The sequence below is a fragment of the Penicillium oxalicum genome, chromosome V (genome assembly GCF_001723175.1).
Source record: "Penicillium oxalicum strain HP7-1 chromosome V, whole genome shotgun sequence".
Classification (NCBI taxonomy): Eukaryota; Fungi; Ascomycota; class Eurotiomycetes; order Eurotiales; family Aspergillaceae; genus Penicillium; species Penicillium oxalicum.
This window is the reverse complement of record NC_064654.1, coordinates 2,830,141-2,857,612: the sequence shown is the minus strand read 5'-3', so window position 1 is coordinate 2,857,612 and position 27,472 is coordinate 2,830,141. Positions and strand designations below refer to the sequence as shown.

The 27,472-nt window shown below is 52.3% G+C and overlaps 7 protein-coding genes across 7 annotated transcripts; 4 read left to right on the top strand and 3 right to left on the bottom strand.

Annotated features, from left to right (window-relative positions):
* Nucleotides 1-1,025: 1,025 nt before the first annotated feature.
* POX_e07010 (uncharacterized protein) lies at nt 1,026-2,536 on the top strand (the record flags this gene model as incomplete). The annotated part of the gene is made up of 5 exons (XM_050115821.1): nt 1,026-1,050; nt 1,285-1,557; nt 1,666-1,757; nt 1,911-2,142; nt 2,175-2,536. The coding sequence occupies 5 exons, from the start codon at nt 1,026-1,028 to the stop codon at nt 2,534-2,536; spliced, it is 984 nt and encodes a 327-aa protein (XP_049968281.1).
* Nucleotides 2,537-9,298: 6,762 nt separating this feature from the next.
* On the top strand, nt 9,299-12,428 carry POX_e07009 (uncharacterized protein; the record flags this gene model as incomplete). The annotated part of the gene is made up of 3 exons (XM_050115820.1): nt 9,299-9,479; nt 9,560-9,907; nt 9,967-12,428. The coding sequence occupies 3 exons, from the start codon at nt 9,299-9,301 to the stop codon at nt 12,426-12,428; spliced, it is 2,991 nt and encodes a 996-aa protein (XP_049968280.1).
* Nucleotides 12,429-14,048: 1,620 nt separating this feature from the next.
* On the bottom strand, nt 14,049-15,351 carry POX_e07007 (uncharacterized protein; the record flags this gene model as incomplete). The annotated part of the gene is made up of 2 exons (XM_050115819.1): nt 14,049-15,063; nt 15,308-15,351. The coding sequence occupies 2 exons, from the start codon at nt 15,349-15,351 to the stop codon at nt 14,049-14,051; spliced, it is 1,059 nt and encodes a 352-aa protein (XP_049968279.1).
* Nucleotides 15,352-18,085: 2,734 nt separating this feature from the next.
* Nucleotides 18,086-18,510, top strand: POX_e07006 (uncharacterized protein; the record flags this gene model as incomplete). Its single annotated transcript, XM_050115818.1, has 2 exons — nt 18,086-18,233; nt 18,386-18,510. The coding sequence occupies 2 exons, from the start codon at nt 18,086-18,088 to the stop codon at nt 18,508-18,510; spliced, it is 273 nt and encodes a 90-aa protein (XP_049968278.1).
* Nucleotides 18,511-18,837: 327 nt separating this feature from the next.
* POX_e07005 (uncharacterized protein) lies at nt 18,838-19,972 on the bottom strand (the record flags this gene model as incomplete). The annotated part of the gene is made up of 4 exons (XM_050115817.1): nt 18,838-19,001; nt 19,074-19,238; nt 19,343-19,535; nt 19,823-19,972. The coding sequence occupies 4 exons, from the start codon at nt 19,970-19,972 to the stop codon at nt 18,838-18,840; spliced, it is 672 nt and encodes a 223-aa protein (XP_049968277.1).
* Nucleotides 19,973-21,158: 1,186 nt separating this feature from the next.
* On the bottom strand, nt 21,159-21,714 carry POX_e07004 (Guanine nucleotide-binding protein subunit gamma; the record flags this gene model as incomplete). Its single annotated transcript, XM_050115816.1, has 3 exons — nt 21,159-21,221; nt 21,285-21,342; nt 21,563-21,714. 3 exons carry the CDS (start codon nt 21,712-21,714, stop codon nt 21,159-21,161), a joined length of 273 nt encoding a protein of 90 aa, XP_049968276.1.
* Nucleotides 21,715-23,866: 2,152 nt separating this feature from the next.
* POX_e07003 (Eukaryotic translation initiation factor 3 subunit A) lies at nt 23,867-27,204 on the top strand (the record flags this gene model as incomplete). The annotated part of the gene is made up of 4 exons (XM_050115815.1): nt 23,867-23,908; nt 24,020-24,403; nt 24,463-26,609; nt 26,673-27,204. 4 exons carry the CDS (start codon nt 23,867-23,869, stop codon nt 27,202-27,204), a joined length of 3,105 nt encoding a protein of 1,034 aa, XP_049968275.1.
* Nucleotides 27,205-27,472: the final 268 nt, after the last annotated feature.

Sequence of the window (27,472 nt, the reverse complement as noted above, 5' to 3'; positions counted from 1 at the left end):
ATGTGTATCTTGTTTCATCCCTCGGTCCTGTGGACGGATTGGACCTTTTTTTTGACTGTAGTTGTATGCAATGGCCCCCCTTCCCCGGAATGAGATTGTGGGTTGAAGTGTGAGATGTACCATTTTATTGAAGATCGTGTCTACGGTCGCGACGAGTGTCTCCGTATCGTTTGTCGCAGCTCACGTTTGACATTGTTGATGTGAAAGGCTACATGCACTCGGCTTCTTTGCTCGTCACTCTCTCTGTTGATCACCTTTCTACCAGTCTGCTATGAACTACCTAAATGCACATTCACTGACGCCAGGCTGTGCTCGAACTGCGGCGGCCCCGTCGAAGGAGGGTACCTCGGCTCAGGGTGATGTCGAACAGAATTGCGCCGACTGACCCAATCCAGCGACTCGCGCCCGTGGTACCACTATGTCAATATCAGAGCCGTCAAACCAGCACATTCACTCACATAGCCTGGTTGGACTTTTTGATTTTTCCAAGTGAAAGAAAGGGGTCACGCAGGTGTTCTTGGATTCCAGCCTCATGTTGGCCGATGCAGTCCATCAGTCCCCTCAGTGGGACGTGTGGATCATGGAGGATAACCGTCCAAGCCGAGAGTGGGCCGACCTGAGCTTCAAGGTGCTGACAAATTCAGCATGATGACGGCCCGAGGATGATGGAGATGGGCCATGATGGATGCCGCCTGATGGTGAAGGTTGCGGGAGAATCATCATAGGCGGGTGGTCATTTGTAAGGGACACCACCATGACGCGATCCTTCCACTTTTAACTCATCTCAAGCTTTTTATCACTTGCCCCTGCAGTCTGCAGTGTACACATCAAGCTTTTCGAGGCTTTGGTCACTCCAAGTGAGTCGTGAGCCACTCGGCGGACCCAACTACCCACCGACCCGTTCCGACTTTTCCACCTTCCCATTCCCAAAGGAGAACTCGTTGCTTATATTTTCAGATACCTCAGAGGAAGAACCCCAAGAATAAGAACCTGTTGACTTTTCACATCTTCGACTTGCAATCACAATGCCAACTACAATGCGTGCAATCGGTATGTCGACTCTCAGTCCAATCCGTCCTGTCATCCTCGGCCGCTCTGCCCCGCATGTTACATCATTCCCGGTCGCGCCGCATCGCATCGGATCGTGTCCCCTCACTACACTTCCACCAGGGCTTCCGCTTCACAAGAGCAGCCAAATGGTGCTTTTCGTGGGATTTTGAAGATGAGAAAGAAGGAGGACGGGAACAGCATAGCATTGGAAATTTTCAAACTGACATGAACCAGCTATCAAGGGCGGCAAAGGCCCCGCCGAAGCCATGCACGTGGTTGATGTCGAGAAGCCCGTTCCGGCATCAGGCCAGGCACTCGTCAAGATCCACGCCTTTGGATTGAACCGTATGGATCTCCTGCAGCGTGAGGGCCAGTACCCTCTGCCTCCTCAGGCACCGGAGACAATGGGTGTCGAGTTTAGCGGTGTGATTGAGAGTTTCGGCGACAATGCCGAGGCCTCCGGGGATTTTAAGCGTGGTGATGAAGTGTTTGGATTGGCGTATGGTGGTAAGTTGATCGTTCTTTCTGAAAGGAAAGGGGGGAGGGCTCGAGGGAGAGTATTTGAGTGACGAATCTAATGAACGGGACTAATTTCGTAATGGGATGGATGTACAGGCGCCTATGCTGAATATATTGTCGTCTCTACGAAGATGCTGGTCCACAAGCCCAGCCAACTCTCATGGGAAGAAGCTGCTGGTGTACCGGAGGTGAGTCCATCTTCTCCAGAGGCTGACGAGCAATCTTATTCCAGTCTGGTCTTTTTTTGGGCTTGGACCAGGACCCTTTGAGGATTCCATACCAGAAGGCATCAAGATGACTGACCGTGTGTCTTTTCTTTTCTTCTTTTCGCCCTTTTCCAGACCTGGATCACCGCAACCCAGGCTTTATTCCTGATTGGTGAATTCAAAAAGGGCCAGTCCGTCCTCTGGCACGCCGGTGCCTCTTCCGTCTCCATCTCCGGCATCCAACTCGCCAAGGCCGAAGGTGCCTCCGCCATCTACGCCACTGCAGGCTCCCAAGAAAAAATCGACTTCCTTGAAAAAGAGCTCGGCGTAACCAAAGCCTTCAATTACAACACCGAGGATTGGGCCAGTGAGATCCAAAAGCTGACCGGCGGTCGGGAGTGAACGTCATTGTGGATTTCATCGGCGCGCCTTACTTCCAGGGTAACCTGAACACCGCGGCGCGGGATGGTCGCGTTGTGGTGTTGGGAGTTATGGGAGGCGCCAAGTTGCCTGACGGCGTCAACATGGCCCCGTTGTTGTTTAAGCGGGTGCGTTTGGAGGGAAGCACCCTGCGCAGTCGGGATGAGGAGTATCAGGGCAAGTTGCGGGATACGTTGGTGGAACATGCGTTACCCAAGTTTTGCGATGGGTCGTTCAAGGTGTTTGTAGAGAAGGTCTTTTCCTTTGAGGAGATTGTGCAGGCGCACCAGTTGTTGGAGAGTAACAAGACCAAGGGGAAATTGATCTGCAAGGTGGCTTAAGATGCCTGGACATGGGATCTCGAAGCGGTGTTCCACAGATGGGGGGCTAGATGGGTTCAAGAGTGATCAAATGAACTTGAGGGCTTGGCTCACCCATGAATCTTGAGATTTATGCCCCCCAACCCCCTTTTCTTCAAAACCAGGATGCCATGTTCCATGCCAAATGAATTGAATCTGAATTTGCTGGCGACTTGATGTAGCGGTTTGGAATCCGTTGCTCCCCCGCCTCCTAGGACGGAGAAACCACAGTATCTGGAATAGCAGGAGTATACTATCAGTCCATTGTTCAAGTGCTACCTGACTGTAATCAGATCCCCTTCCAGATCAAAGTAGTGGCCACGACACCCACAACAGTCCAGTTCACCAAATACCCAATCGTAAAGGCGCATTAATCCAGTACGAGCAATTAATAGATACAACCTCAATCGCACGGACACGGCATCTACACCTCTTCTGCATCCCAGGTCTGGACTTTCCAGCGCATCACATCACCTTGGGGGAGGGTTACGGCCCATAAGGGACTACCTCGTCGGTACTTAGTACTGCACATGAGAATGGAAGTTTCCCCAACCCCAGCCCCGTGAACAAACCGACCTACTTACCTATTCGCAGCTAGAAATCCAAAACGCAGAACTGTGGAGAACCTCCGCCGACAGAATCCGAGCTATTCTATTTATGGTGTGGTTGACTCGCGCCGAGGATGGGATCGGACAATCATCGGCGCAGCAAAGTCACCTAGTAACGAAGAGTAAGGTTACAACCCGAGATGTACATAGTGACATACTGTTGGGGGTGGTAGGAGATGAGAAAAAAAAACAAATTGCAAGGCTTGTAATTTCCGAATGGCTTTTGTCGTTAAACTCTCAGTCTCTCTCCTTGCAGGTTCTCTTTTCTTCCCTTTCTCTTTCCTGTTTACTATATGTGTCCGTATTGGGTTTATGCAGAAAGAAGTATGGTGGTGAGCAGTTCCAGGGTCCTCCATGCACCGAAAAAGTTAGAGGGGGTTTCATGGATATGTCTACCTGGTAAGATTGGGCTCATCTAATATGATTGAGTTTAACGTTTCAATGGGCTGACTATCTGGGTCAAGGGTACCGATCAAATTGATCTCCTTGTGGGGGTTTGGGGTAGGAATCCAGTTGGTACCTAGTACCTATGGTTGAGGAGGGGTTCTACGGGGGTCGAAAAACGCTAGTTTACATTCAAGATAAATTGCATGTGAAAAGACATGGATGATTTCGTGCATATTGAATGATAGTACATACATCATTCGGTAGTCATACTGCCCGCAGTATACACTCTACATCATCATCTATGTGCTGGAGGTGTAGATGCGAGACCAAGGTACACATGTATACTAGGTAGCAGTAAGTAGAGCTTTGTACCTCCATTGTCCCAGTAAGGTATTTAGTTACCAATCGTCAACTGCTCATCTGCACGGCCCACCTGAAAGGGTGATACGAGCTAGCTCGAGTCAATGACGAGCTCAAACTGGCCGAGGCTTGTTCTTGTCTTGAGAAAGTAAATTGTAAATGCTTGGGGGGGGGGAGGCGGGTGGGGCTTCGAAGTACTTCTCCAGCATTTTTTTATCGTGTGCGTCCGTGCAGTCAGCGTAGTGGGAGGTTCTCTAGAGCTAAGGTGATATGTAGGTTTGCATCCAAGCCCCTGTCATGTATGGAATCGGCAAAGAGGGTGAAACTCTATCCTCCAGGTAGTAAGAGGAGTAAAGACTGAACCGCTAACAAGATTGTTCATAGTAGCGGGAACCACCCGATAATTCCTTTTTCACATGACAACAAATCGAGATTATTTATGGTCTCTTGGCTGCATAGCCCCTAGTAGGACCAAGAGTGCAAAAGTATGTGACCAGATTGACGGATACAGTGATAGGTGGTGACAGCCCGGTACCTACTCCGGCCAAGGATTTCATATCAAGGGGAAAAGATCGTCTGGTTGGCTACGTGTCTACGTTTCCCACAGACATTATTACTCAGCGTATCATCACCGGTGGGAAGTGCCTCCAGTACTCAACTACTTCTAATATACCTGCCGATCATACCACATACCACGCCCGGGGATTCATAGGAAAGGGATTTGAAAAAAAAAATCGCTGTTGGAGATTCTGTAAAAGGCGTGACTAGCCTGCATATACGGGCCAGACTGAGTTTATTCATCACGTTCATTCCGGTGTTGGATGGGAAGACGACTGTAGATTCGAGGGTACATGGGCGCTTCAGGTAGGCCCCCCCTCCTTAGGTAACTCGGAAGAGGAACCTTATGTGAAGTAGTTGTTTCAAACAGAAATCTACGGTATAAAGGGTAGCCCTTGACCTATTTAGAGCGGAACGTCTCCGGATTGGAATGTTTTTCGTTTTTTTTTTTCTTTGTGTTTCAAGGGTCACGAAAGAGGCGTTTACCCGATTCGCGGTGATCTGCATCGGAAGAATTCGATCAATACAAGGGAGATAAAAGAAGAGAATCCAAGCATCTAACGAGAAAGCCAGCTTGGTCATGATGATTGATTGGGTACTCTGATGGAAAAGCTGGGTGACATCCACCTTCCAGAGGGGGTCGGATTTATTGCCTGGCTCTTTGGGCTTTGCGATGGGATGACAAGCGCATGGCACGTTCAACCGGAAGTTTCCCACAGTACAAGCGGCGGCGAGTCGTTCAGAAGTGATAGCACTAGTACATGCCCCTCCTAACCGATCGGAGATGACTGGTGATATTAATCTTCTCTCCTTGCTGCCATTGTGCCCACGACAGTAATCAGTCCTCTTGTAGTGACTCTGGGTAATTTACTCATTACAGTAGTTGTAAGTCACCGGGAATAGTCCACAGGGCCTCGTCATCATCTGTGTTGGGACTGGAGCATTCCGTTGTGCACCGATGCAAGTCTGTATGGAGCCCATGGACTGGATGTGCTCATGCACTAACCTTGCCGAACTCTTAGTCGTCTCTTACATACCATACTACCCTGTCTGGGGCTGAGTACTTAGTACGACTGGGGTTAGCACGCATCGCGTAAGCCTCTCCTAGCGCCCAAGTCAGACGTCAAGGGTCTGACGGGCGGCTCAATTTGCCTGCCAGGTACGGCAAGAGTGTGCTCGGATTGTTTCGATTCCTGATCGATCCATGTTGATGGTTAGTCGTGTTTGGAAAAAGAATGCTTCGAGCGATCTTCAAGGTGACGCATTGTCTCCCGTCGATGAGATCATCGCTGGAGACCACACCAACGTTGGAAACGGGGGATCCGCATTAAAGCAAAATAGTGTGCTTCTGGAAGCGAAGATCTTACCCGATCAGGCCGGCCCGACTTCTGGCCGGGTCCTCGCTCATGATAAACTGTGGCGGGACACTACTCTCGTTGCATGCATGGTGCATAATTGCATATGTTTCGTTCTGCAGAAAGTGCCATGTCCATGACTACTGGACAGAGCCCTGCACTGCTCGTTATTGTCCCGGGTACCCTTGCTCCCCCGGGGGGTGGTTGTGATCCCTCGTGAAGTGGCATTTTGGAATCTGTCTCTTCCAGCTCTCTCTCTCTCTCTCTTCCCCTCCCCGTACCACTGGGTTTCTACCATCGAGTCCAGGCGGCGACGAGTCACAGCGACCGTTCAAACACCACTGACGGGACAAAGTCTGGGCCAACAACCAGTGACGATCGTAACCGGGGAGACTCCCTCCAGTACCGTCGTTCGAGTCCGAAAAGCGCCCCCACAGAAAGTTCATCTCCGGTGACTTGTAAGCGGCCGCTGAGCCAACCCCCATCGTGGCCATGACCGGTCTGTGCCCCGCCCATCACTACGACTCGCTCATCCGCCCATCTCGCACAGTAGTCGGCCCGTCTTTGATCGTTCGGTGGCCACTTCGGTGCATTCTCATTGGAAGAGTAGCAATGTGTGCTTTTGCCCGGCGGACTCCCCGGAGCCTCGACGGGAATCCTGATGATTGGACCCAATCAGGTCGAAGAGGGGGGGGGGGGTCAGACTGAGCGATGGAGAGAAATCCACCGGGGACGGGAGGAGGGGGACAGGGAAGGGAGGGGGCAATGAATAATAATGAAAGGTAAGAAAGGCGCCGCCTTTGTGGATGAAGTGGATTCCGTGTGCTAAACAGTCCCGTCTGGATCGAGCAGAAACCGGGCGGTGGACTTAGATAAGCGACCGCGCCATGAGTCCACGGACGAGGTCAGGTGGGCCTTCTAGAAGGCAGACAGAATCTCACGGAAGAAGGTATCAGCACAAATGGATGCGTTTGGCATGTCCTGGCCCACAACGCGGGATCGAGGCTCTGCAAGGAGGGAAGGGGGGAAGGATGAGAAAAAGAGAGAATGCGAAAGCAGAAAGGTGATGGGCCGTGGCCAATACGAAATCATACGCATCATCCCCGGGGCATCAAAAACATCCAACAAGCCTATCTTCCAGAAACGCACACACAGTGTCTGTAAATCTTTATTTCTCTTGTGCGTTACAAAAAGGAAAAAAAAAAAAGAAAGTGCAGGCAGTTCCACTTGACATCGGGTATTTCGAGAAGGGAAAAAGTGAAGGACGGGGATTCAGAGAGATAGGGAACTTCTCTACACTTCAATCAACTCGTGTCCTCTCTCGCCCTCCGTCCAAGATGACGTTCCTGTCGGGTCACGAGATCGGGCGGGATGAAATTACCCGTCGATGCATTTTGTACACCTTTTTTTTTTAACAGTAGATGGGCAGACTCCAGTCGCTGTCTGACACAGCCGACCTGATCGACAGTCTCGTCCAGAATATACTCTAGTACTAATTAAGGACATGGCCACCTCCCCATCCTCATGCGGTACTCTTTGTCAGTAGGAGGTCGCTATCTGACTATCCTATCAATGTATCCAGATGAAGTTAAACACGGTCGAAACTAGGGTGTAGATGATCGGTGGGTAGAAATTTCCTCATTCTGACCGAGTTTTCCACATTCGGTCCTCGATCCATGGACGGATTGACAAACAAGTGCGACCAAGGGAGTACCCAGTACCACCAAATCACGGCCTGGCCAGTGGCCACCCACCGAGGGACCACTGCCCAGTTGTACCGGTACTCCGTTCCTTGAAGACCAGTCACAAATCTTACTTTCGTGCAGAGATGATCCATCCCGTCCACAACGCTGGTGGCCTTTTTAGTTCTTTTTTTCTTTTCTTTTTTTGGATTTTCTGGATTTCTTTTTCGGCTGGTCAAGTTTCCCATTTGTCTGCGCCCGGCCTTCTGGAAGGAGCACAGAAGCCCCCTTCCCCGTGCTCTCGGACGCCTCTTGAGTTCAGTAGAGAAGTACTTTGCCCTTCCAGAACCCTACGTCGACCTGAGGTACCGGCACTCCGTGCACGACGTACATGGCCTGCTCTTCATTACTCGACATTTCAAAGTACCCCAATCTCCCTCGCTGCACCGAGCCCTCGTCTCTGTAGTTGGTGCACCGTCTCTCACGCTCTTCTCGCTCTCCCAAACTCCCCATCTGGACTCGAACCTCGACCTTTCTCTCTGCCTAAATTCTCTCTCCACTGGCCGCACTCGGGGAACCTCTCTAGACCCTCACCCTCGGACCAAGTGACTCGAGCCATTCCGTCTCTTCTCTCTTGTCCCTCCCTTCCTCGCCAAAGTCCTCACGTCTCGCGACAGCCGTTCCCCTCCCTTCCTCTCCCTCTCTCTCCCTCTCTCACCCTCCCCTCTTTTCACGGAATTTCCTTGAATTCTTCACAACCGGTCTGGTCTCCACGCCGCGCTTCTCTTCTTTTTCGTGTCCTTTTTTCTCCATTCTCGATCATACCCTTTTGCGCCTTTTTTTTTTTTCGCGGACTTTTTCGGCCATTTGATTTGTCTTCGTCTCGGGGTGCCTGTCTGTGCAGCATCGCGCTACCTACGCCTGCTTTTCTACCCACCTGCATTCCTTCGATCATGTCGCCCTGATTCTTTTCTTGAATGTCCACCGGCCTGCCGATAGTACCGTCTTCTGATCGTCTGTCGTTTCGCCCCTCCTCCACCTTTTCGATCGCCCATCACGTCAGACCGTTGAATCACTTTTCTCACGTGCCGGTCCGAGAATCCTCCCCAATCTATCGTCGTCATCGGATTCCCTCCACGCCCTGATCTGACCGGCTGGGTCGCGTACGTCGACCGATTTTCTCCTTTCTCCAGACGCTTTGAGCGTGACGCGGCGTCCGCTGCAATTTGTCTCGGATCGTCCCCATCCTCAACGCGACTTCGGGTTGCCTGCAGCGAAACAACTGCATCGTTCGCTCTGTCCAACAGCGATCGCGGCCGACTCTCGTCATTCCCTCTATCCAGCTTTCTCGCAACACCGCGTTGCATGCGCCGTGGACCTGTCATCCTCTTGTCTCTGGCTCGCCGCTCGTTATCGTTCCTTTGACTTGACTTTTCTTTTGTTCTTCCCTTCCCAGTACGGCTGCTGAAACGCACGTCTCCAAGCGGCTCCTCTCGCCTTGAACTCTTGAACCTCGACCGGGCTGCCCGTCACACTAACTTTCACGCCTGCACTTCGTCGGTCGTCCAGGGTCCTCGATCGGCGTACTCCTTCTCCCCCGAACCACGACACCACTCGAAAAGCCTTTGGATCCCCCTCTATGCGAATAAGGACAGCTTCATTCGAATCGCATCTCTCTGATCCTTCCCCTCCCGTCCAATCCGCGCGTTCCTCGATCATCGTCGCAGTACTCTCCAGAGTCATAGCGACAAGTCCAAACAATCCCAATCATATCCTCCTTGCCTGCGCAACACAATGTCAGATCGGGTGGAAAGTATAGGCGTCTATGTGGACGATCGTGTCCGGACCGAACGATGGGTGCGACGATTGTCCATCGATACGTCGACCGTCTCATCCATGGGGTCACTAGCTGCTCCTGAAGAGTCGGACACCCTTCAGGCTGACGTGAATCAGTTGTTAGACGTGTGCAAAAGGAGTAAGCGCCTGATTTTTCAAGTTGCCGGCATCGCGGTATCCCGTGAGCTTTCCCAGGATCAGAGCTGATGATTCCCCTAGTCTACCTGTGCCAAACGGGTTCCTCGTTTGCGAATAAGCTCGCCGAGCTCAGCGACCATTCCGGCAGTGATTGCACCCCGATCTTTGCGTTCTGTGGAATCGATTTCGGGCAGGATGAGTCCAACGTTGCCCGACGGAAGGCCAGTCGCGCATCATGGGCAGATAACGCACCTCCGTCGCCTGGTTCGATCCAGCGGACCTTTACCTTTTCCTCCCATCTGGATGATGCCCCGGGCCTATCGCTTCTGAGTGGGGTATCCACAGACCTACAAGTTCAGGATGGCGTCAACCTCGTCGTTCCTATTGCCCTGTTGCGTTCGGCTGGCACGGATGCGCCGGGTGACGCTGGTGCAGAACCGACCAGCGATCCCCACAGTCGAAGTTCCATCACGTTAGAGCATAAACAGATTGCCCGCTGTCTCGCGGGCGCGGCGTGGACGTTTTGCTTACTCCACTCGATCCAGCTCGCCTCCAGGGCCTAGTCGTTCACGCCTATCGCACCCGTCGAAACGCTCAGAAAGAGATGTCTCGCTTCCTTGCGCGGAAGAAGCTACGCAAGTTGTCTTGGGTGGGGGTGCATGAAGAGGAGCCTTATGCGTATCTACGAGAGGCGATGGTGTCCAAGCTCATGAATGGCATTTGCAATCCCGAGGAGATCATTGACGAATTCCAGGACCGGGATCTGAACGTGCGTCCAGATCGCAAAGCCTTGATCACAGAGCAAGTTGGAAAGTGGAACTTTTGTGCCCATGACTTTTCAGAAGATGAGTTGGTGGTCGGCGCGTGCGCGATGATCTCCCATGCTTTCAGCCTCCCCGGCCTGGAACATTGGCGGTTGACGCCCGAGGAGCTGCAAACGTTCTTGCTTGCCTGCCGAGCTGCGTACAATTCGTTCGTCCTCTATCACAACTTCCGCCATGCGATCGACGTCTTGCAGTCTGTATTCTGCTTCCTTCTCAACATCGGCGTCCTGCCTCCCTACGGTCCGATCGGCCAATCTCCAGTGGACCGATCCCCAATCGCGTCACTCCTCACCCCGTTTGACGCCCTCACCCTCTTGATCTCCGCCATTGGCCACGATGTCGGGCACCCTGGTGTCAACAATTTCTTCCTCGTAAAACTCAATGCCCCCCTCGCACAATTGTACAATGACAACTCGGTTCTCGAAGCTTTTCATTGCGCGGCATTTTCTCAAATCCTGCGCCGGCACTGGCCCGCCGCGTTCAAAGACAAGCAACTGCGGAAGCTCCTCATCAGCTCGATTCTTGCAACCGATATGGGAGTACATCAAAAGTTCATGGAGCGCATGGGCTCACTTCAAGAGAAATTTCACGCCAATGACAAGTCGGTTGACGGCTGGAAACCTCAGGACTTGGAGATGTACAAGACCTTGCTCTGTGGGCTGTTGATCAAGTGCGCTGACATCAGTAATGTGGCCCGGCCGTGGGCGATTGCCGAGAAATGGACCCAGATCCTACAGGAGGAATTCGCCAACCAAGGTGAGATGGAGAAGGAAGTTGGGATGGAAACGGCCCTCTTCGGGGGACCCCCTGAGCTGGGTAACATCTACAAACTGGCAACGAGCCAGATTGGTTTCATGTCGATCTTCGCTCTCCCTCTCTTTGAAGGCGTGGCGGATCTATTACCGCAGCTGCAATTCACAGGGGAACACATTCGTAGTAATCAGGCGCAATGGCAGCAGTTTGCCAACCATGAAATGCGGCGCAAGAAAGGCATGCATCTCGAAGACGACAGCGAGGCCGCCGTTTCGCCCCTCTCTCGCAGCCCCATCATTACTCCGGCCGAGCCGGCCGAGTCCAGCGACAGTACTCTCCGAGCTGGGCCGTCCGACAGGGATGTTGATCAGGACGACTTTGATTCGCCTGCGGCATCGGACCGTACTCAATCACAACCTCGCGTCTACAACGAAAACACCATCGAGCCAGTCGTTTCGCCTGACACGCCAGGGCCACAGATTGAGATTACCGGCACTCCAATGGAGCCAGAGCCGACCACCTCTCGAAAGTCTTCGAGCGCCATACCCGATCTTTCGTACTTCTCTATTCCGACCGCGCCGCAGTCCGCGCGAGAGTCGAATGCCACCGAATATCAAAACCCCATCACCGATCCATCGTCTCGTCCCCCCGGCGATCCGGCGGTCTTGGCGGCTGCATTGTACACCAACGCGGGCGACGATAGCGGCAACGTGTCGGTGAAGACCGATGATCACAGTAGCAGCAATGGCCGATCATCGAATGACCGACCCAGTGGCTCTCGTCATGGGTATGGGCAGCAAACGGATAGACGGAGCCACCACGCGCATCACAGTTCATCGGTCCGGACATCTGGTCCGTCCAGCTCTACACGCAACAGCTGCACCCGCACACAGAGCATGAGCACATACGGCAACAACATGACCCCGATCTCGCCTGCAACCAATGCGACAAGCTTCTTACAAGTGGACAGTGGAGATGAGAAACGTGTATCCGACGAGAGCGCTCCTCAGAGTGATCTGGGAGGACTCGACGACAGCAGCACCCGGCCTAGTACATCTTACGCGTCGCATCTGGGAGACCATGAGAGCAACTACAGCTCCAGTCACAGCATGTCCAAACACCCGAGTCATGCACGTTCCGAGGGTGACGGGGGCCATCAGCACTATTCTGACCCTGCACCAAACGGCACGCGCAGTCCGACGCCACACTCCAATACTACCGGTGACAGCAACCGGACCGACCATTCCACGGGGGATGTCCGCGGCGATCCGCATGGTGCCGTTCCTCGGCGTCTTCCCAAACGCAGGAGTCGGTTGCGTTTAGCCTTTTGGAAGCGCCGCAATCACCATCAAGAAGTTCATGGCGGATCGTGATGACCTCACCTCCCTGTTGATATTCTTCAGAGTTCCTGCTCTGGGTCTCGACATTGGTCCCACTGATAATATTCGGGCTTTGTCTTGAGAATCACCGCGTTCCCAGGAAGCTGTGGGCTTGGACCATATTCACTGTTCGCTCTGTCGTCTATCTCTCTGGGGTCTTGGCAAATTGTCCACGTATCATCAAGAGCCCCCGTCTCCAACCCCTTTTGAGTTTCAATTTATTTGTCCCATCAGACACGCTCGACTGATGTGCCCTTTTCTTTCCGAAAATGGCGCGGAGAGGTGGCACGACCACTGTCGAGCTGGGCAATGGGGGACCAAAAATGAACCTGTCAGGACACTCGTTCATGCTTTGGACTTTTTATCTCCTCGTTTTTTTTAACACTGGATTGACATGATACCTCGAGAGACCTGCTGGTCTTTGGCTCTACTACAAAAGCAACTTGTCCTGCCTGCAGACCTGAAGAATTCCTCTTGGTCGCTTTACTTCTTCCTTTCTGTCTTTGAGTACCGATGTGGACTCAAAATTCTCCTTGCATCGGGCGCAGCACCCGCATCTGCTGCTCTTTTTTTTTGTGACGATCATGGGATATATGTGCAACGTGATTCCCACCACTTTGCCACTGTCTGTTTTATCATTGATATTTTCACCCCCGCGTCTGCTTGCGTGTTTATCTTACGCGTCCGCGTGTGGTTTCATAATGCTGCATTTGATATGGATTTTGAGCAGGTCATCTTAGAACTTGGGTCATGGCGTGGCGGGAAGGAAATCTGGTGGTGTTTGTTCTCGACCTTCTTCATCGCCTCCGAGGTGCCCATGTTGGTATGCGTGAGGGTTGAGAACTGTCTGATTTGTTATTTTGGTTATTGCCGTCCTCACTTTGTGTGAGGGAGGGGGCGCCTGGGTGTGTGAGAGTCATTTGGGAGCGAACAGGGTCGGGTGGTTTTTGTATTTCTTTTTTCCGTCTCGATTTAACAATATCCTTGGAGGGCTGATGAGTCGTATACTTTCAAACCCATGCCACTCAATACATTCATGAACATTTTATTCCAGTGCCGCAATAGAAGGAAAAACTCACCGTATGGCGCACAGCATTCACTTGAACTTTTAGCTAGAGACTGATTGTTGCAATATTGCGATGGACTGGGAGGTACTTCTGGAGAGCGTCCACGTATCGTTATGTCCAGGGTACCCTTGTTGTACCTAGTGTGTTCAACTTCCACACTGTGTTGTGTATCATATGTATCATAGTCTGTGCTGACAACACCTCTGTCTTGATTGAGCCTGGGCATCAGTAGCATTATGGATAAGATTCCGAGGTATCCATTCAGTGGTTCGAGGAACCAACCTTACCTATCCATTTCAATGGGTTAAGAAGAAACAAGTAACATACATGTAGAAAGCAACCTGGGATTCAAACTCTTCGAATACAGTTCAGTATATCCTTTATCCACGATGTATAAAGTTAAAAGATAAAAATATGTATAAAAGAGAAGGAGAAAAAAAACATCTATCAAAAGGGGGAAATGTGAGGAAACTGCAACGTATCCCCCCCCCCAAAAGAATATTGTATAAAAAAGAAATGGAAGAAAATTAATAAATCATGCCAAATCTCATAAAGATCCAAGCTGCACCTGCTCATCCAACCCCCTCGTGATATCCTCCATCATGCCAAAAATCCCCACCGCTTCATGTAGAATCTCCTCCTGTTCGGTCGGACTCAAGGCCCTCTCGACCTCCACCATTCGACTTCGGAATCGGCTCTTGATCTCGGCCCCGTCATCGTCCACCCCACCGATCTGCCAGAAGGACAATGGACAGGGGATTTGTCTCTTTTTACTGGTGGATCCAAATGGGGGAGATGGTAGTTCCGCGGTGGAGAGACCCCAAAAGTCAGGGCCTGCTTTGAGCAAGAGGGTGCGGATGTCGCGGCCACCGTAGAGGAGGGCAGAGTAGAGGATCCAGATGTAGGCGATAAGGAGGTGGGGGTGGGCTTGGATTCGATGCTGGATGATGGAGATGAGTTCTCGGGGGCTGTGGGATGGAGCGTGAGGATGGTCGTGATCGTGGTTGTGGTCGTGGTCATGGTCATGGTCATGGTCTTGGTCACATTGACGGTCTTGGAGCGACTCTGGTGGTGAATCTCGACAAGGAAGAGAAGAGGCAGGCTGAAGTGTGGTAGTACCGAGCGCCTGAATGAAGCGCAGATCATCTCCAAGGGCTCGACTGCGCATCAGTTCCGGCATGTACATGGCGCGAAGAACATTTTGGATGCGCGTGATATGATGATGGTGGTGGTGGTGATCGTCGTTATTGTGCCTCACATGGCTACATCTAGTAGAGTGCGATGTGAGGTTTGCGGAATTGGACAGGTCTTCTCCGTCCTTGTCCAAATCACAACTGGATGGGCAGTTTTTGTTACTGTTGCTGTGAATATCTGCTGGGGGATCTTGGTACATCCAGTCCATGGGATCTCCAATCAGCGAGATCCAAGCGGACTCGATCACGTAAAAGAGCTCTGCATATTGCGCGAGGCCGACGGCGTAGAGGCCCGGATCTGTGGTATACGGTGGCAGACACAGAGGAATCCGAGAGAGGTTGAGTTTGTGGATGGAAGTGTGAGGTTCTCTACAGATTTCGATTCGAATTCAAGTATCAGTTTTGAATGATCTAGGGACAGTAATGATTGTCCATGAAGAAAACCCGATCATGACTCTCGGGTGCAGGAGGGTATTGGACAGGATACAAAATCAGAATCCAGGCGGTCCCACCACCGCTTTCGACATGAGCTCGGCATGAGATGGGAATTATCGGGAAACAGGGAAGGGGAGAGAGAGAGGAAAAGAAACATTGGAAATTTTGCTGGACTAACTTGATTGCGATACGCAACTTGGTGAGAAGATCCCCGGTTGTCATGGCGGGGTGTGGTGCCGCGCGCTTGGAAACAGTCCGGTGGTGGCCACCGACATGGGACTGTGATATGTGAATATAGAAACTATGAATGATAGTAGGTATCAAAGATGAGTGAAGCGATAAGGTAAGAAGATGAGAATGAGTGAACAAGAGAGGGTTGGGAAAGAGAGAGAGAGAGAGAGAGAGAAAATAATAATCAAGAGAAAGTGACCATCAGGCACAGACAGAGAGATCTGGAGAAGACTGGCCCACTAAGAAAAGGAGGAAAAGATAAAATCAAAAAAAAAAATGCAACTCAAAGAGGATTAAAGCATCAGAAGGCCATATGGCAACATTTCGTCGGGCTTTGATCATTCGAGTTTTGCCATCTTGAAATGATGGAGACCCAAATGCAGCACGAGGTGACCGGTTGAACCCGCCACCCAGTTAGGAAATCATTCCCTGCGAAGTTGGTACCACGACTCGCGTGTCTCCGTGTCTTTTTGCTCCGGTGGCTTGGAAAGTCAAGCCGAGAGTCATTCTGCAGCTGTAGACTTGGTGGAGTATTCATCTTTTCATCTTCTCTTTTTTTTTCCCCTTCACTCTGCCCCTCTTCGTGTCTGTCCGGAGCAAGTGACCAGTGTAAGATCGAAGTGGGGAGGAGAAGAGCCCGGGAGCTTGGCCTCGTGTGGAGATCAGATCAGTTGTCATCGCATTGTTCGTACGGTTGAGATCCTCGGTTCTCCATCTTCTCCGACCATCTGGGTCAACTCATCGACGATTCTTCGTGTCTTCCGCGATGGTGGTTCGCATCGCAATTTGACAAGCTCCTCCCCCTGTCTCGAGAGCCTCTCTTCGCCTGTGCTTACGCCCGAGACTGTCCAGACTCTCGAGACAGAGTCGAAAGGCCCAGAACGGCCGACAGGGGGGGATGGAGAATCCCACAAGCGGCAACTTAGGGGGCGACAGGAAATGACTAGCGATCCAAAACTGGTTTTGGGGGTTGCTGAGAGCCATTCATTCGAATCGTGTCGGACGGGTCGGATCCACCCTGTCCCAGTCAGCGCATCGATCAGAAGAGCAGGACTGTGCGGTTCTGGTTCGACGAGCGATGCCTCGACTCGAGTCTATCGACTATTAGCCACTCTGGCACAGACCGCATAATTATGGCTGACGGGTACCCGAGTGAGAATTTCGGCACAGAACGGCAGGAGATGGCGTAGAAAAGCTCGGTTCTGCACACATCCAGTCGGGTCTGGAGATGGTAGCAGTCTTCTGTTTGAGTCGATAGTCTCCTCCTCATTGAAGAGATGGCCTTGGCAATCACCCGCAAAGGAATCACTGCGGACCTAACGATTACAGGTTGAAGATCAAGCAGAGGACCAAGGCTCGACCATGGCTATGTGTGGTGATAGATGGCATCGAGTGATTGACACATACAGAGAACCTCCTAGTTCAGCACTGATCTCCGCTGTCCAGGCTGTTGATGTCTGCGTGTCGGCTATCACTGGGGAACCACTTTGTATTTCGTAGACAAATTACCCTCTCAACTCACGAGATTGCCGACAGAGACGGACTGAAGTAGGTACAGACTGGAACCTGCTCCCCGACTCGAGTTCCCCTCAGTCGCGACCCCTACTGGCACCATTGCATGATTCAAGCGCTCGCCCCTTTAATCCCCAGTCCTCGTTCTCGGAGCCAACCCCCGATCACATCGCATTCTTCAAGCATTTTCAAACAATGCGTCAGTCCACACGATATGTACAGCCCGTCCGGATTGGGTGCAGCGCACAGTGTGCTCTGCACACTGCTTTCTCACGTCCTGCTGAACTCCAGTTGCCCTCAGTAGAATGAGCGACACCAAAGCAGTGACCGAAGAGTTGAACAAGAAGGGGGAAACAAATAAAAGAATTTCCCAGATCACATTTGCATTTGCATCTTTGCATTGCTACGATTCCCAGCTAAGTACTAGCAAGTACGTACCAGAGCAAGTGACGGAGCTGTCGAGTTGCGGCTCTTCTGTCGTCAGTCCCACGTAACCCAAGGGGCTGGGAAGTGAGATCGGATCAAACAGTATGGGGCAAACCCATGACGAATGAACCGATGCGACCTTGCCGGATACTGATTGGATCCACCTGAATGCACCCTGGACTTTGGGAGTACAGGAGCTACCGATCCAGTCACTAGTCTTGCTAGAACGACACGAAGCCGTCGGTCTGTACTGACTGGGTACCTCATCCACTGCAGATCGGACTCCCGAGGAGATCTGGTCCCCGAGACTCGATAAGGTTTGGTAGAGAGCTCACTCCCAAGTCAGGCTGGTCGGCTGTCAATTCAGTCATACCGATTCGATTCTTTCTGGTTTCAGGAGCGTGTAGCTTGTTTTTCGGTCCGTGCTGATCTGATCTTATTCACGGGTGAGTGACGCGCGAATGAACGCACTCTCGTCTGGTTTGGAGGGCATCAGCAAATGATGAGGATGCAGCAGCAGCAGCAGCAGCTCATGACGATGAGATGTGACATAAGAGGTATGTACTCAAAGGAAAACCGGGGAGAGAATTGTGGTATAAGAAGGGGTAGAAATCCTCCTCCGTGAGAAAGTATCACCTTGAACAGCCCAACCATACAAAGACACACCAGTCTCAATATATCATATATCCCCTCTATCTCCTCTATCTCCTCTTCCATCTCCAAGTTCCGAACTTTGTGATCCTCAACCCTTAAGCCAAAACTCTCATCTACCCTCCAAACCGCCATCATGTCCAGCAACTTCGTCTCCGGTGATGAAATCCCCGTCCAGGACAACGATTACGTGACCAAGAACGAGGAAATCCCCGTGCAGGATGATCTCAAAGAGGTGGAGGATCCCATTGACGAGAACGTTGCGGACTCGGACGAACAGCTCGGTAAGTCTTTTTCTATTGTACTTTTCTTTTTGTCCCTGTCCTTCTTTGTCTGCATACGGCTTTCCACAACTTTTCCCTTCTGCCTCTTGCCATGCTCCAACCTTTAGAGAACTTTCGCGGCTAACGCGCTGGATATTTTTTTACTTTTACAGCCAAGGATGAAAGTGAGGCAATCGATACTTCCAACATCATCAAGGAGCGTACTCGTCATGCCAAGCCCCAGACCGAGAACGGTTACAACGAGGGCCCCTCGGAGGAGGACCTCCCCCCTGCGTAAATGAGGTGGATGTTAATCATCGATGAAATATGGTTGAATTGCAACGAGGCAACGATGCTTTCTGAGCCTTGCAAGTCATGTGTATCATTATTATGTATAATAGGACGGTTTGATAAGCGGGGGATAATAGAAGTAAATGAAGTGTTCCTTGGAGATAATCGGATGACGTTCGGATACCAAGTTCCAGTTTGTGAGTAATTCCAGAGATCAATCTCGCAGATGTAGACAGTAGCCTCCATCCTAACACCACCTTCAGCTTTGTAGAACAAGTGCCTTGGCAGCATGGAAAGTACCGATACACTCTCCACATACAACCCCAAACCACATTCATTTCACGTCACACCGCGAGACACTGTCAAACAGGCTTGAAATGAGCCCTCCTAATCTTTCAACACCCCCCGCAGACTGATAAAATGACTGGAAGATACGCACATTTGTCCCTCCAAGCAACAGCATAGTCATGAAAGTCCCATGCTCATCAGATGCCTCGCCTACAAGATTAGTACCACTCAAACCGCAATCCCCATTCCCATTCCCTTTCCCTTTCCTACATTCTTACAAACAATCTTCACAATCTTTCTCCTTTTTCTTCATCCTATTCTCCTCTTGCAACTCGGTCTGCTTCTCCGCATCCTGCTGCTCGTCCTTCTTCAACGCTCGATCCGTGTGTCCCAAATCCCGATTCGGCGCAATGACATTACGCACGCGAGACTTGAGCACTTTGACCTCTACACTCGGCAGATCATCATTAGTCAAAAAGAAAAAAAAAAGAGGAAGAGGGAGAGAAAGACGCAATCGCCCCCCGCCGGTTGCGGTTTTGCTTGAATCATACCGGGAAATCCACCGTCACGTTTACGATCCCAGAGAAGAGTCTCCTGCGTCGACACGGAACTCTCGTGACCTGCTGCGCTGCTCTCGGGTTGAACGGCGTGCCAGAGAGTGATTGTAAAGATGCCACCGGTTACGGGGATGAGGGCAACTTCGCCGAGGTCAGTCCCGAATGTGGACAGGAGTTCTTGGGCGAACTAGATAAGAGACCAGTGGTGATTAGCTTGAAGTGTATTTTTGTATAGGGGGTTTTGTTTTGCCTCTCCTGCACAAAGTTGATGAAGATATAGATTCGATAGCGTGCTTTTGGACGTCTTTATCTTTCCTCTTTTTTAATGAGACTCTTCTTCCTGGGCCCGCAAGGACGTGACTCATATATAGGTATCGGTACAAACACACAAACAGATATGAAAATTGAAAGGGAAGGACAAAATAATGGCAGAAAAGGAAAAAGAGAAACAAGAATAAAGAATTCAATCCATACATAAGCAGCTCGCAACATCCAGCGACACTGTGTGCAGAACTGGATAGCAATCCGGGGCAGATGGACACGCTGCAGCGCAGTGGTCTCCAAAGTCGAGGTGGAAGCCGCCGCACTGTCTGCTGCCGTTGCCGCAGGTCCTGATTCGGTCATACTGGAGACTGAAGCGGTGGGTAGATTCCTAGAGTGGATAAAAATGGGTGGACTGCTATCACACCGGGACGTAGTGTGTTGGTGTGTACCTCCAGTGGTCTTGAAGTAATTGCTGGCGTTGCTCGCTGGCACTGTTTGGTAACTTTGGTGCAGTGCTCCCGTGGAAACCCGGCGCCCTCCACTCGAGCTGGGCAGCCCCGAGATGATGTCAGCAGGGCGGGGGAGGTCTTAACCATCACGGTCAAGGCAGGTTTAGGGCTCGGCGGGCAGAGTGACGCCTGGAGCGTGCTCCTCTTCGCTGTGATCAAGGGACACACGAAGGAGGGACTGAGACTAATCGACTTGGCTGCCGGGCTACAACAAAGGCCACGTTGATAAAGTGAGGTGAAAATGTTGTTTGGGGGGAGGGGTTTTTTATTTGGTCATTGACTGCAAATCGAATCTATGATACACGAATGGCGACCCAGACCCTGGTGTGCAGAACACAAGAGTATTTTGGAGAAACCCGGTAGAACAAAGGAAATGTGACTTTCAAAGCGAAACACAGACACACGGACGACACGACGCGAGGGGGAATGGTACTGAATCGGAAAGCAAGCAAAGAGAAATGAAGAAAGAGGAAGCATTCAAGAGAAGATCAGAGACCCGAACTCGACTGGGTCAGATCTTCCTATGCGGTTCCGGGTGAAGAGAGAAGTAAATAAATCGTTCCAGGGGCAGAAAAGACATTAATGACAAGATGGGTCACCTGCTCCGCAATGACCCATCGCAGCTAACAACCATCCGGTCTGATTGGGGCCGGGGCTGGAGGATCCCCCAAGAACGGACGTGATATACTCGAACGATATCCCGAGTCGGGCGCCAATCGACTCGGGCGCCGCGTTGAATTCCAGTGGGCGATATCTTCGAGCTTTAGACGATTGTCTCACGAGACCGAGACAGTGATCAAGGTGGCAGACACTTCAATGGTAGTGGAGGGGAGGGGAAGAATAGTCTCTGACAGGAGACCCCCAAAAAAAGAAACAAGGAATCATCACAAGGTTGCGGTGTGGTGGTTAGTCGAGGAGAAAATGGCCACCATCCGGAAGAATTAGGCAAAGAAGGTAGATGGGGAAGGAAACATGGGCGAGAGAAAATAAAACTCGTGGCGTGATGATCGAGCCAGGAAAAGATGTCATGAAGGCCGTTACATGACAGTGCAGCAGCCACCCTGCTGCTGGGGAGCGTAAGGGTCCTCCCTCTTATCGACCTAGAACCAGATAAATGTGAGTGGGCGATGCGCGGGTGCAATTGCTGGTATATGGGCGCATACCTGTCCCCATACCGAGGGCACCATGAAATCACGGGTGTTATTGCAGTAGTTGATCAGCCTAAGAAAGGCGACCTTGGCATTAGCATAGTGCTCGTTGCGAACCAGATAGTCACTCGAGCCAAAGGCGAAGATGATAGCCTCCAAAGATTCCCGATGTCAAGGTCATCATGATGTGGTCGTGGTGTGCATTTGATCACGAAAATGATCTAAGACACCATTTCCAGAAAGGAAAAAGAGAGATAGAGAGAAAGAGGGAGGGGGGTAGAAGGTGAACTCACGAGAGCGCAGCCTCCGAGACCTTCACTCGCGGTCGGTCGAGATCCTCCTTCAGACGAGCATTGAGCTCGGTCAAGCGACGATACTTGAGGTCGGCGACACTTTGCTTCTTGTTCTTGACATCTCCTCCAGAGCGAAGTTCGTAAGCAGGCATTGTAGGCGGTCGGGTGCGTTCGAGCGAGCTGGATGTGTGGTGGTTCACGCGCAATGGAGAAAGGGGGTTGGCCGAAGAGGGGGCGTTCGTGTACGAATCACCAGGGGGCTGCGCGCGGATGACTCGGCGAGAGAGAGTGCTTTTTGTAAGGCGATGATTGAGAACGTGGGGGATGGATCTTTGAAGCCGGAGAGCAGCGAGTCGAGGTCGACTGACGAAGAGACCGAAAGGGGAAAAAAAAAGGGCAAAGAGAGTGAGCGGCAGATTAAAGGAAGGGACGTGATGATGGGCGTCTGTTCGTCGGAAGGGGGCCATTTGGGGGGGATTTTCCTCCGTTTGGCTTGGGCCCTTGGGTCTGTTTGGCTGGTTTGTGACGCTACTGTCTTTACCATACCATACCTGCGGTACTGTCCTGTTCTTCAATCATTTTGATCAAAATGGATATTGGAAGCCTCAGGCTTCCATGCATGTGTGTAGCGTATCAGGTACGGGACATGAGTTGAGAATCGGGGGCCGATGTGAGGTACCGGGACCTGCAGTTCCACCTAACTTCCCGGGGGGCTTGCGCTCGGATCTCACTATATTACATACAGCACGCTCACATTACAGTGTACTGTAATATTGTATTCATAGCCTGCCAGCTTATGCGAATTTCAGTCCCCTTATATAAGGCGGCTGATGGAAAATTTACAATACAGTCGTACGTTTCCTGGGCTTGAATCTGCCTCTGCACCGGAGGGTATCTTGCAGTCGGCGGTCGACCGTGGAAATGTTGTCCCTGAGTTACAGGATCTCTCATACAATCCACAAGAGTCAATAGAGTCAGCCCAGATACTGTAGCATTCATTACTACAGGACACAAGTAGCCATGGCAGTCAACCCCGACAGGTCATACACGACCTGCACACTAATTCTTTGCTTGAACACTCTTTCCCTACTCGGCTCTCCCGGAGGCCAGCAGTTTACAATTGAGCTGCGTTCAACCGCGAAGGATCGCATGGCACGATGGTCTCGTCATGCTAAGCGCTCGACTCCAAAACGGTAGATCGGTACACCGCTGGCGCACAAAAAGTCCTGCAGAGGCTAATAAACCAGCATCCTAGTCCGCCAAATGCACGACATTTGGCGAACAGCCGACAGCAACCAGATCCTGACCATGCTTGAATACACATGCTTCCCTCCACTGCACGCATCGCTCGGATGTGAATCAGACGGGGGGCAGCTCGTCCATGTGCTTGTGATTGAAATTTGTCGTCTTTTTCCTGTCGACTGGCTGACGTGAGGCCGAATTGACGATCAGACTAGCGCGTCTAGGAGGTCAAGACGACGCTGACAAAATCTCAGGTACGACGGGGCCCTCGAACATGAGTAGAGACTGGGGACAGAGAAGCATTATCGATGTCCCCACATCCGTCTCCAAATTCGCACCTCAAGAAGATTCAACGAGCTCGTACAAGCAGTCTCTGCAGATGCTCAGACCCATTTGATGCATGAACTATTCTAGAAAGCAACGAGAGACTACTACAGTGGGACGTCCATCTACAGTACAACATGCGCTTGCCTACGGATCCCATACTGTACATGACTACGGGACAAATTGTACTTTTCTGCCCAGATTCCAGCCATTCCAGCATTGCAGCGCTGCGCATGAACGTTTTCCAGTTTACTATTTACGAAGCAACCCCATTCTCTCGGTCGATCTCCATGGATATCCATTCTTCCATTCGTGTCGGAGCCACTACAATCTATCCATGTATAGTACATATGAAAAATGTCCGTGTCCACCTGTGTTTCATGTTATGCGTATTCCCAATACACATCCGCACTGTATTGATGTTCTCCAGCGTCCAGCCCCCAGCCTTTTGCGCCTCATCGAGTCCTTTGTGTCCCTCAGGCATAACTAGAATCACGTGATTGACCCATCGCTTAGCCCGAAGTGGGAACGCTGGGCAATTTTCGCTGGCTCGCGCACAACAGGCTCCCCCCCCCCCAGGTTAAGGGACTTTGCGTGGCAGCATTATCAATAACGGTCAAAGACCACTGCCCGTGTCTACGACGCCTTCACTTGTCCGTCGCCGATCAAGTCGACTTTGATCCGAAAAAAGAACCCTACATCTAATCCCATCGCCCCTAAAGGGCTGCGTTGCCCAAGATGCCTCCACCTCCTCATATCAAGCCTGAGAATGTTCTCAAGGTGCGTCTTCAAAAAGATCAACAAAGCATCCCGAATCAAGCGTCAAAGAAATATGTCGCCCAACAGCCTCCTGTCATCAGCCGCTAACATTTACGGTCTTTCTCTCAATAGAGGGCTCAGGAACTCATCGCCGTTGGCCAGGCTCAGGCTGCCCTGACCGTCCTTCACGAACATGTCACCTCGAAACGTACGCGTAGCAGCCCCATCGCCTCCCTGGAGCCTGTCATGCTGCTCTTTGTTGAGTTGTGTGTGGATTTGCGCAAGGGCAAATCGGCCAAGGATGGTCTGTACCAGTATAAGAACATCGCCCAAAACACCAACGTCGGCACCATCGAGGTCGTTCTGAAGAAGTTCATCGAGCTCGCCGAACAGAAGGTCACCGAGGCCCAAGCCAAGGCCGACGAGATTCAGTCCTCGCTCGAGTCTGCTCCCTCCGCCACCAACGTCGAGGACCTGGAAGCCATCGAGACCCCAGAGACCATCCTGCTGGCCACCGTCTCCGGTGAGCAGTCTCGCGATCGCATGATCGCGCCGTCGTTACCCCTTGGCTCAAGTTTTTGTGGGAGACCTACCGCACCGTGCTGGAGATCTTGAAGAACAATGCTCGCCTCGAGATCATGTACCAGGCCACCGCCCTTCAGGCCTTCCAGTTCTGTCTTAAGTACACTCGCAAGACAGAGTTCCGCCGTCTCTGTGAGCTGCTTCGCAACCACGTCCAGAATGCGGCCAAGTACTCCACCCAGATGCACGCCATCAACCTCAGCGATGCCGACACTCTGCAGCGTCACCTCGACACTCGCTTCCAGCAGCTGAACGTTGCCGTCGAGCTGGAGCTGTGGCAGGAGGCCTTCCGCAGTATCGAGGACATCCACACTCTGCTGAACCTGAGCAAGCGTCCCGCCAAGAACGTGATGATGGCCAACTACTACGAGAAGCTGGCTCGTATCTTCCTCGTCAGCGAGAACTATCTCTTCCACGCCGCGGCCTGGAACCGTTACTACAACCTGCTCCGTCTCTCCACCATCGCTTTGGCCACCGGCCAGAGCAGCAAGAAGGAAAACCCTTCGGTCACCGAGGCTGAGATGACCAAGGCTGCTTCCTTCGTTCTCTTGTCTGCTCTGTCCATTCCCGTGATCAGCACCACCCGTTCTCGCGGTGCTCTGGTTGATGTCGACGAGGCCCGCAAGAACAAGAACACCCGTCTGACCAACCTTTTGGGCATGGCACAGGCTCCTTCTCGCCATGTTCTGTTCCGTGACGCCCTCAACAAGGGTCTTCTCAAGCGTGTTCGCCCTGAGATCCGTGATCTTTACAACATCCTCGAGGTCGACTTCCACCCGCTGTCCATTTGCAAGAAGATCACTCCTATCCTGACCAAGATCGGTGCTGATCCCGAGATGGAGAAGTATGTTGTGCCTCTGCAGCAGGTCATCCTCACTCGCCTGTTCCAGCAGCTTTCTCAGGTCTATGAGTCCGTCGAGCTCAAGTTTGTCTACGAGCTTGCTCAATTCCCCGACCCCTTCCAGATCACCCCTGCCATGATCGAGAAGTTCATCATGAACGGCTGCAAGAAGGGTGACTTGGCCATCCGTGTCGACCACATCTCTGGTGTCCTGACCTTTGACTCGGACGTTTTCTCTTCATCCAAGGCTATGCACGCTGGCAGCGGCGCTGGCTCAGCCGAGAGCGAAGTCCAGCGTCTGCAGCACACCCCCGCTGACATTGCCCGCTTCCAGCTTGCCCGCTTGGCCAAGACTCTGCACGTTACCTGCCAATACGTCGATCCCTCCTACATCGAGGCTCGTGCTCAGGCTAAGCAGGCCGCCCAGGCCCGCGCCCTGGCTGGTGCTGCTCAGGAGCATGAGGAGACCTTGGCTCGCCGTGTTATCATCGACAAGAAGAAGGAGGCTGCAACCGATGCTCTCAACCGCAAGCAGCGTGAAGAGGAAACCCGCAAGCGCATCCGCACCCAGCAGCTCCAGGAAGCTGAGAAGCAGCGTCTTGCTGATGAACAGCGCGACCGTGAGCTCAAGCGCGTTAAGGATGAGCAGGACCGCATTCGTGCCGAGGAACTGAAGAAGCAGCTTGAGGAGCTCAAGACTGGTGTCAAGGGTCTGGACATCAGTGAGCTTGATCCTGAGGAGCTGGACGCCAACCGCCTTCGTGCGATCAAGCTTGCCCACCTCGAAAAGGAAAAGAACGAGCTCAACGAGCGTGTGCGGGCGACCGCCAAGCGTATTGACCACTTGGAGCGTGCCCTCCGTCGTGAGGAGGCCAAGCACGTCCCAGGCGATTATGAGGCTCAAAAGAAGCACGACATGGAGCTGTACGAGGCCCAGAAGGCTGAGACCTTGAAGGAGGCTAAGCGAAAGCATGCCGAAGCCGTTGCTCTCAAGCACCGCCTTGGTCGCCTTGTGCCACAGTTCTCCAGCTTCCGCAAGGAGCTGTCTGAGAAACGCCACGAGGAGTTCGAGAAGCGCCGCAAGGCTGCCGAGCGGGAGTTCGAGGCCAAGAAGAAGCAGCGTGTTAAGGAGGTTACGGAACGTCGCCGTCGTGAGAAGCAGGAGCGCGAGGAGAACGAGCGCCGCCGCAAGGAGGAGGAAGAGCGCGCCGCTCGCGAGGAAGAAGAGCGGGTTGCCCGCGAAGAGGAGCGCCGTCGCGCTTTGGCTGAGGAGAAGGCCAAGCGCGAGGAAGAGCGAGCGTTAGTTCCAGGACCCTCCCCCCATTTTTGCCCTTTTCATCCCCTGACTAACGTAATGTACAGCAAACTGGACGAAATCGCTCAGCGACAGAAGCAGCGCGAGGAAGAGGCCGAAGCTCGCCGCAATGCCCGCAAAACTGGTGGTGCTGCTCCCATCCCCGAGCCCACTTCAGAGCGCACTGCACCTCGTCTCAACCTTGCTTCTCGTCCGGCTGTTGCTACTGGTGGCGGTGGCTGGAGAGAGCGTTTGGCCGCCAAGGAGGCCAGCGGTGCTACCGCCGAGCCCGTTCGCAGAGAACCTGCTCGGGAGGAGCCTGCTCCCCTGCGCAAGGGCGGTTACGTCCCACCTCACCTGCGTGGCGCTGCCTCCTCTGGCTCCGCACCCCCCGCTCGTGAGAACGGTTCCTCTGATCGTTTCGAGCGTCCTGAGCGCAGCGATCGTTTCGAACGCCCGGAGCGTACCGACCGCTTTGTGCCCCGTCACGTCCGTGATCCCGCCTCTGCCACGTCCGAGGCTCCCCCTGCCGCCAACCCCGACGAGTCGAAGCCTAGCGGCGGCAAGTGGGTGCCCCGTTGGAAGCAGCAGCAGTCTTAGTTTGATGCACAAATGGATCCATTTGTTTTCTTCTTTTCACCTTGACCTATAGGGAGCGAACCAAAAGTGACTCGGAAAGTTTTTTTCATTCTATCCGGCGCATGTTTCTTTCTTCATGACCCCTCATCTCTGCAATGACTCTTGTTTCGTTGGCCGGGACTTGTTCCTGCTCTGTCTCTTGTCTCTCTCTCTCTTCCTCTTCACACGCGATGGCATGTTTAACCCATCCTCCGATCTAACGTGCCTGTGTCTGTGTATCCGTTTGCGT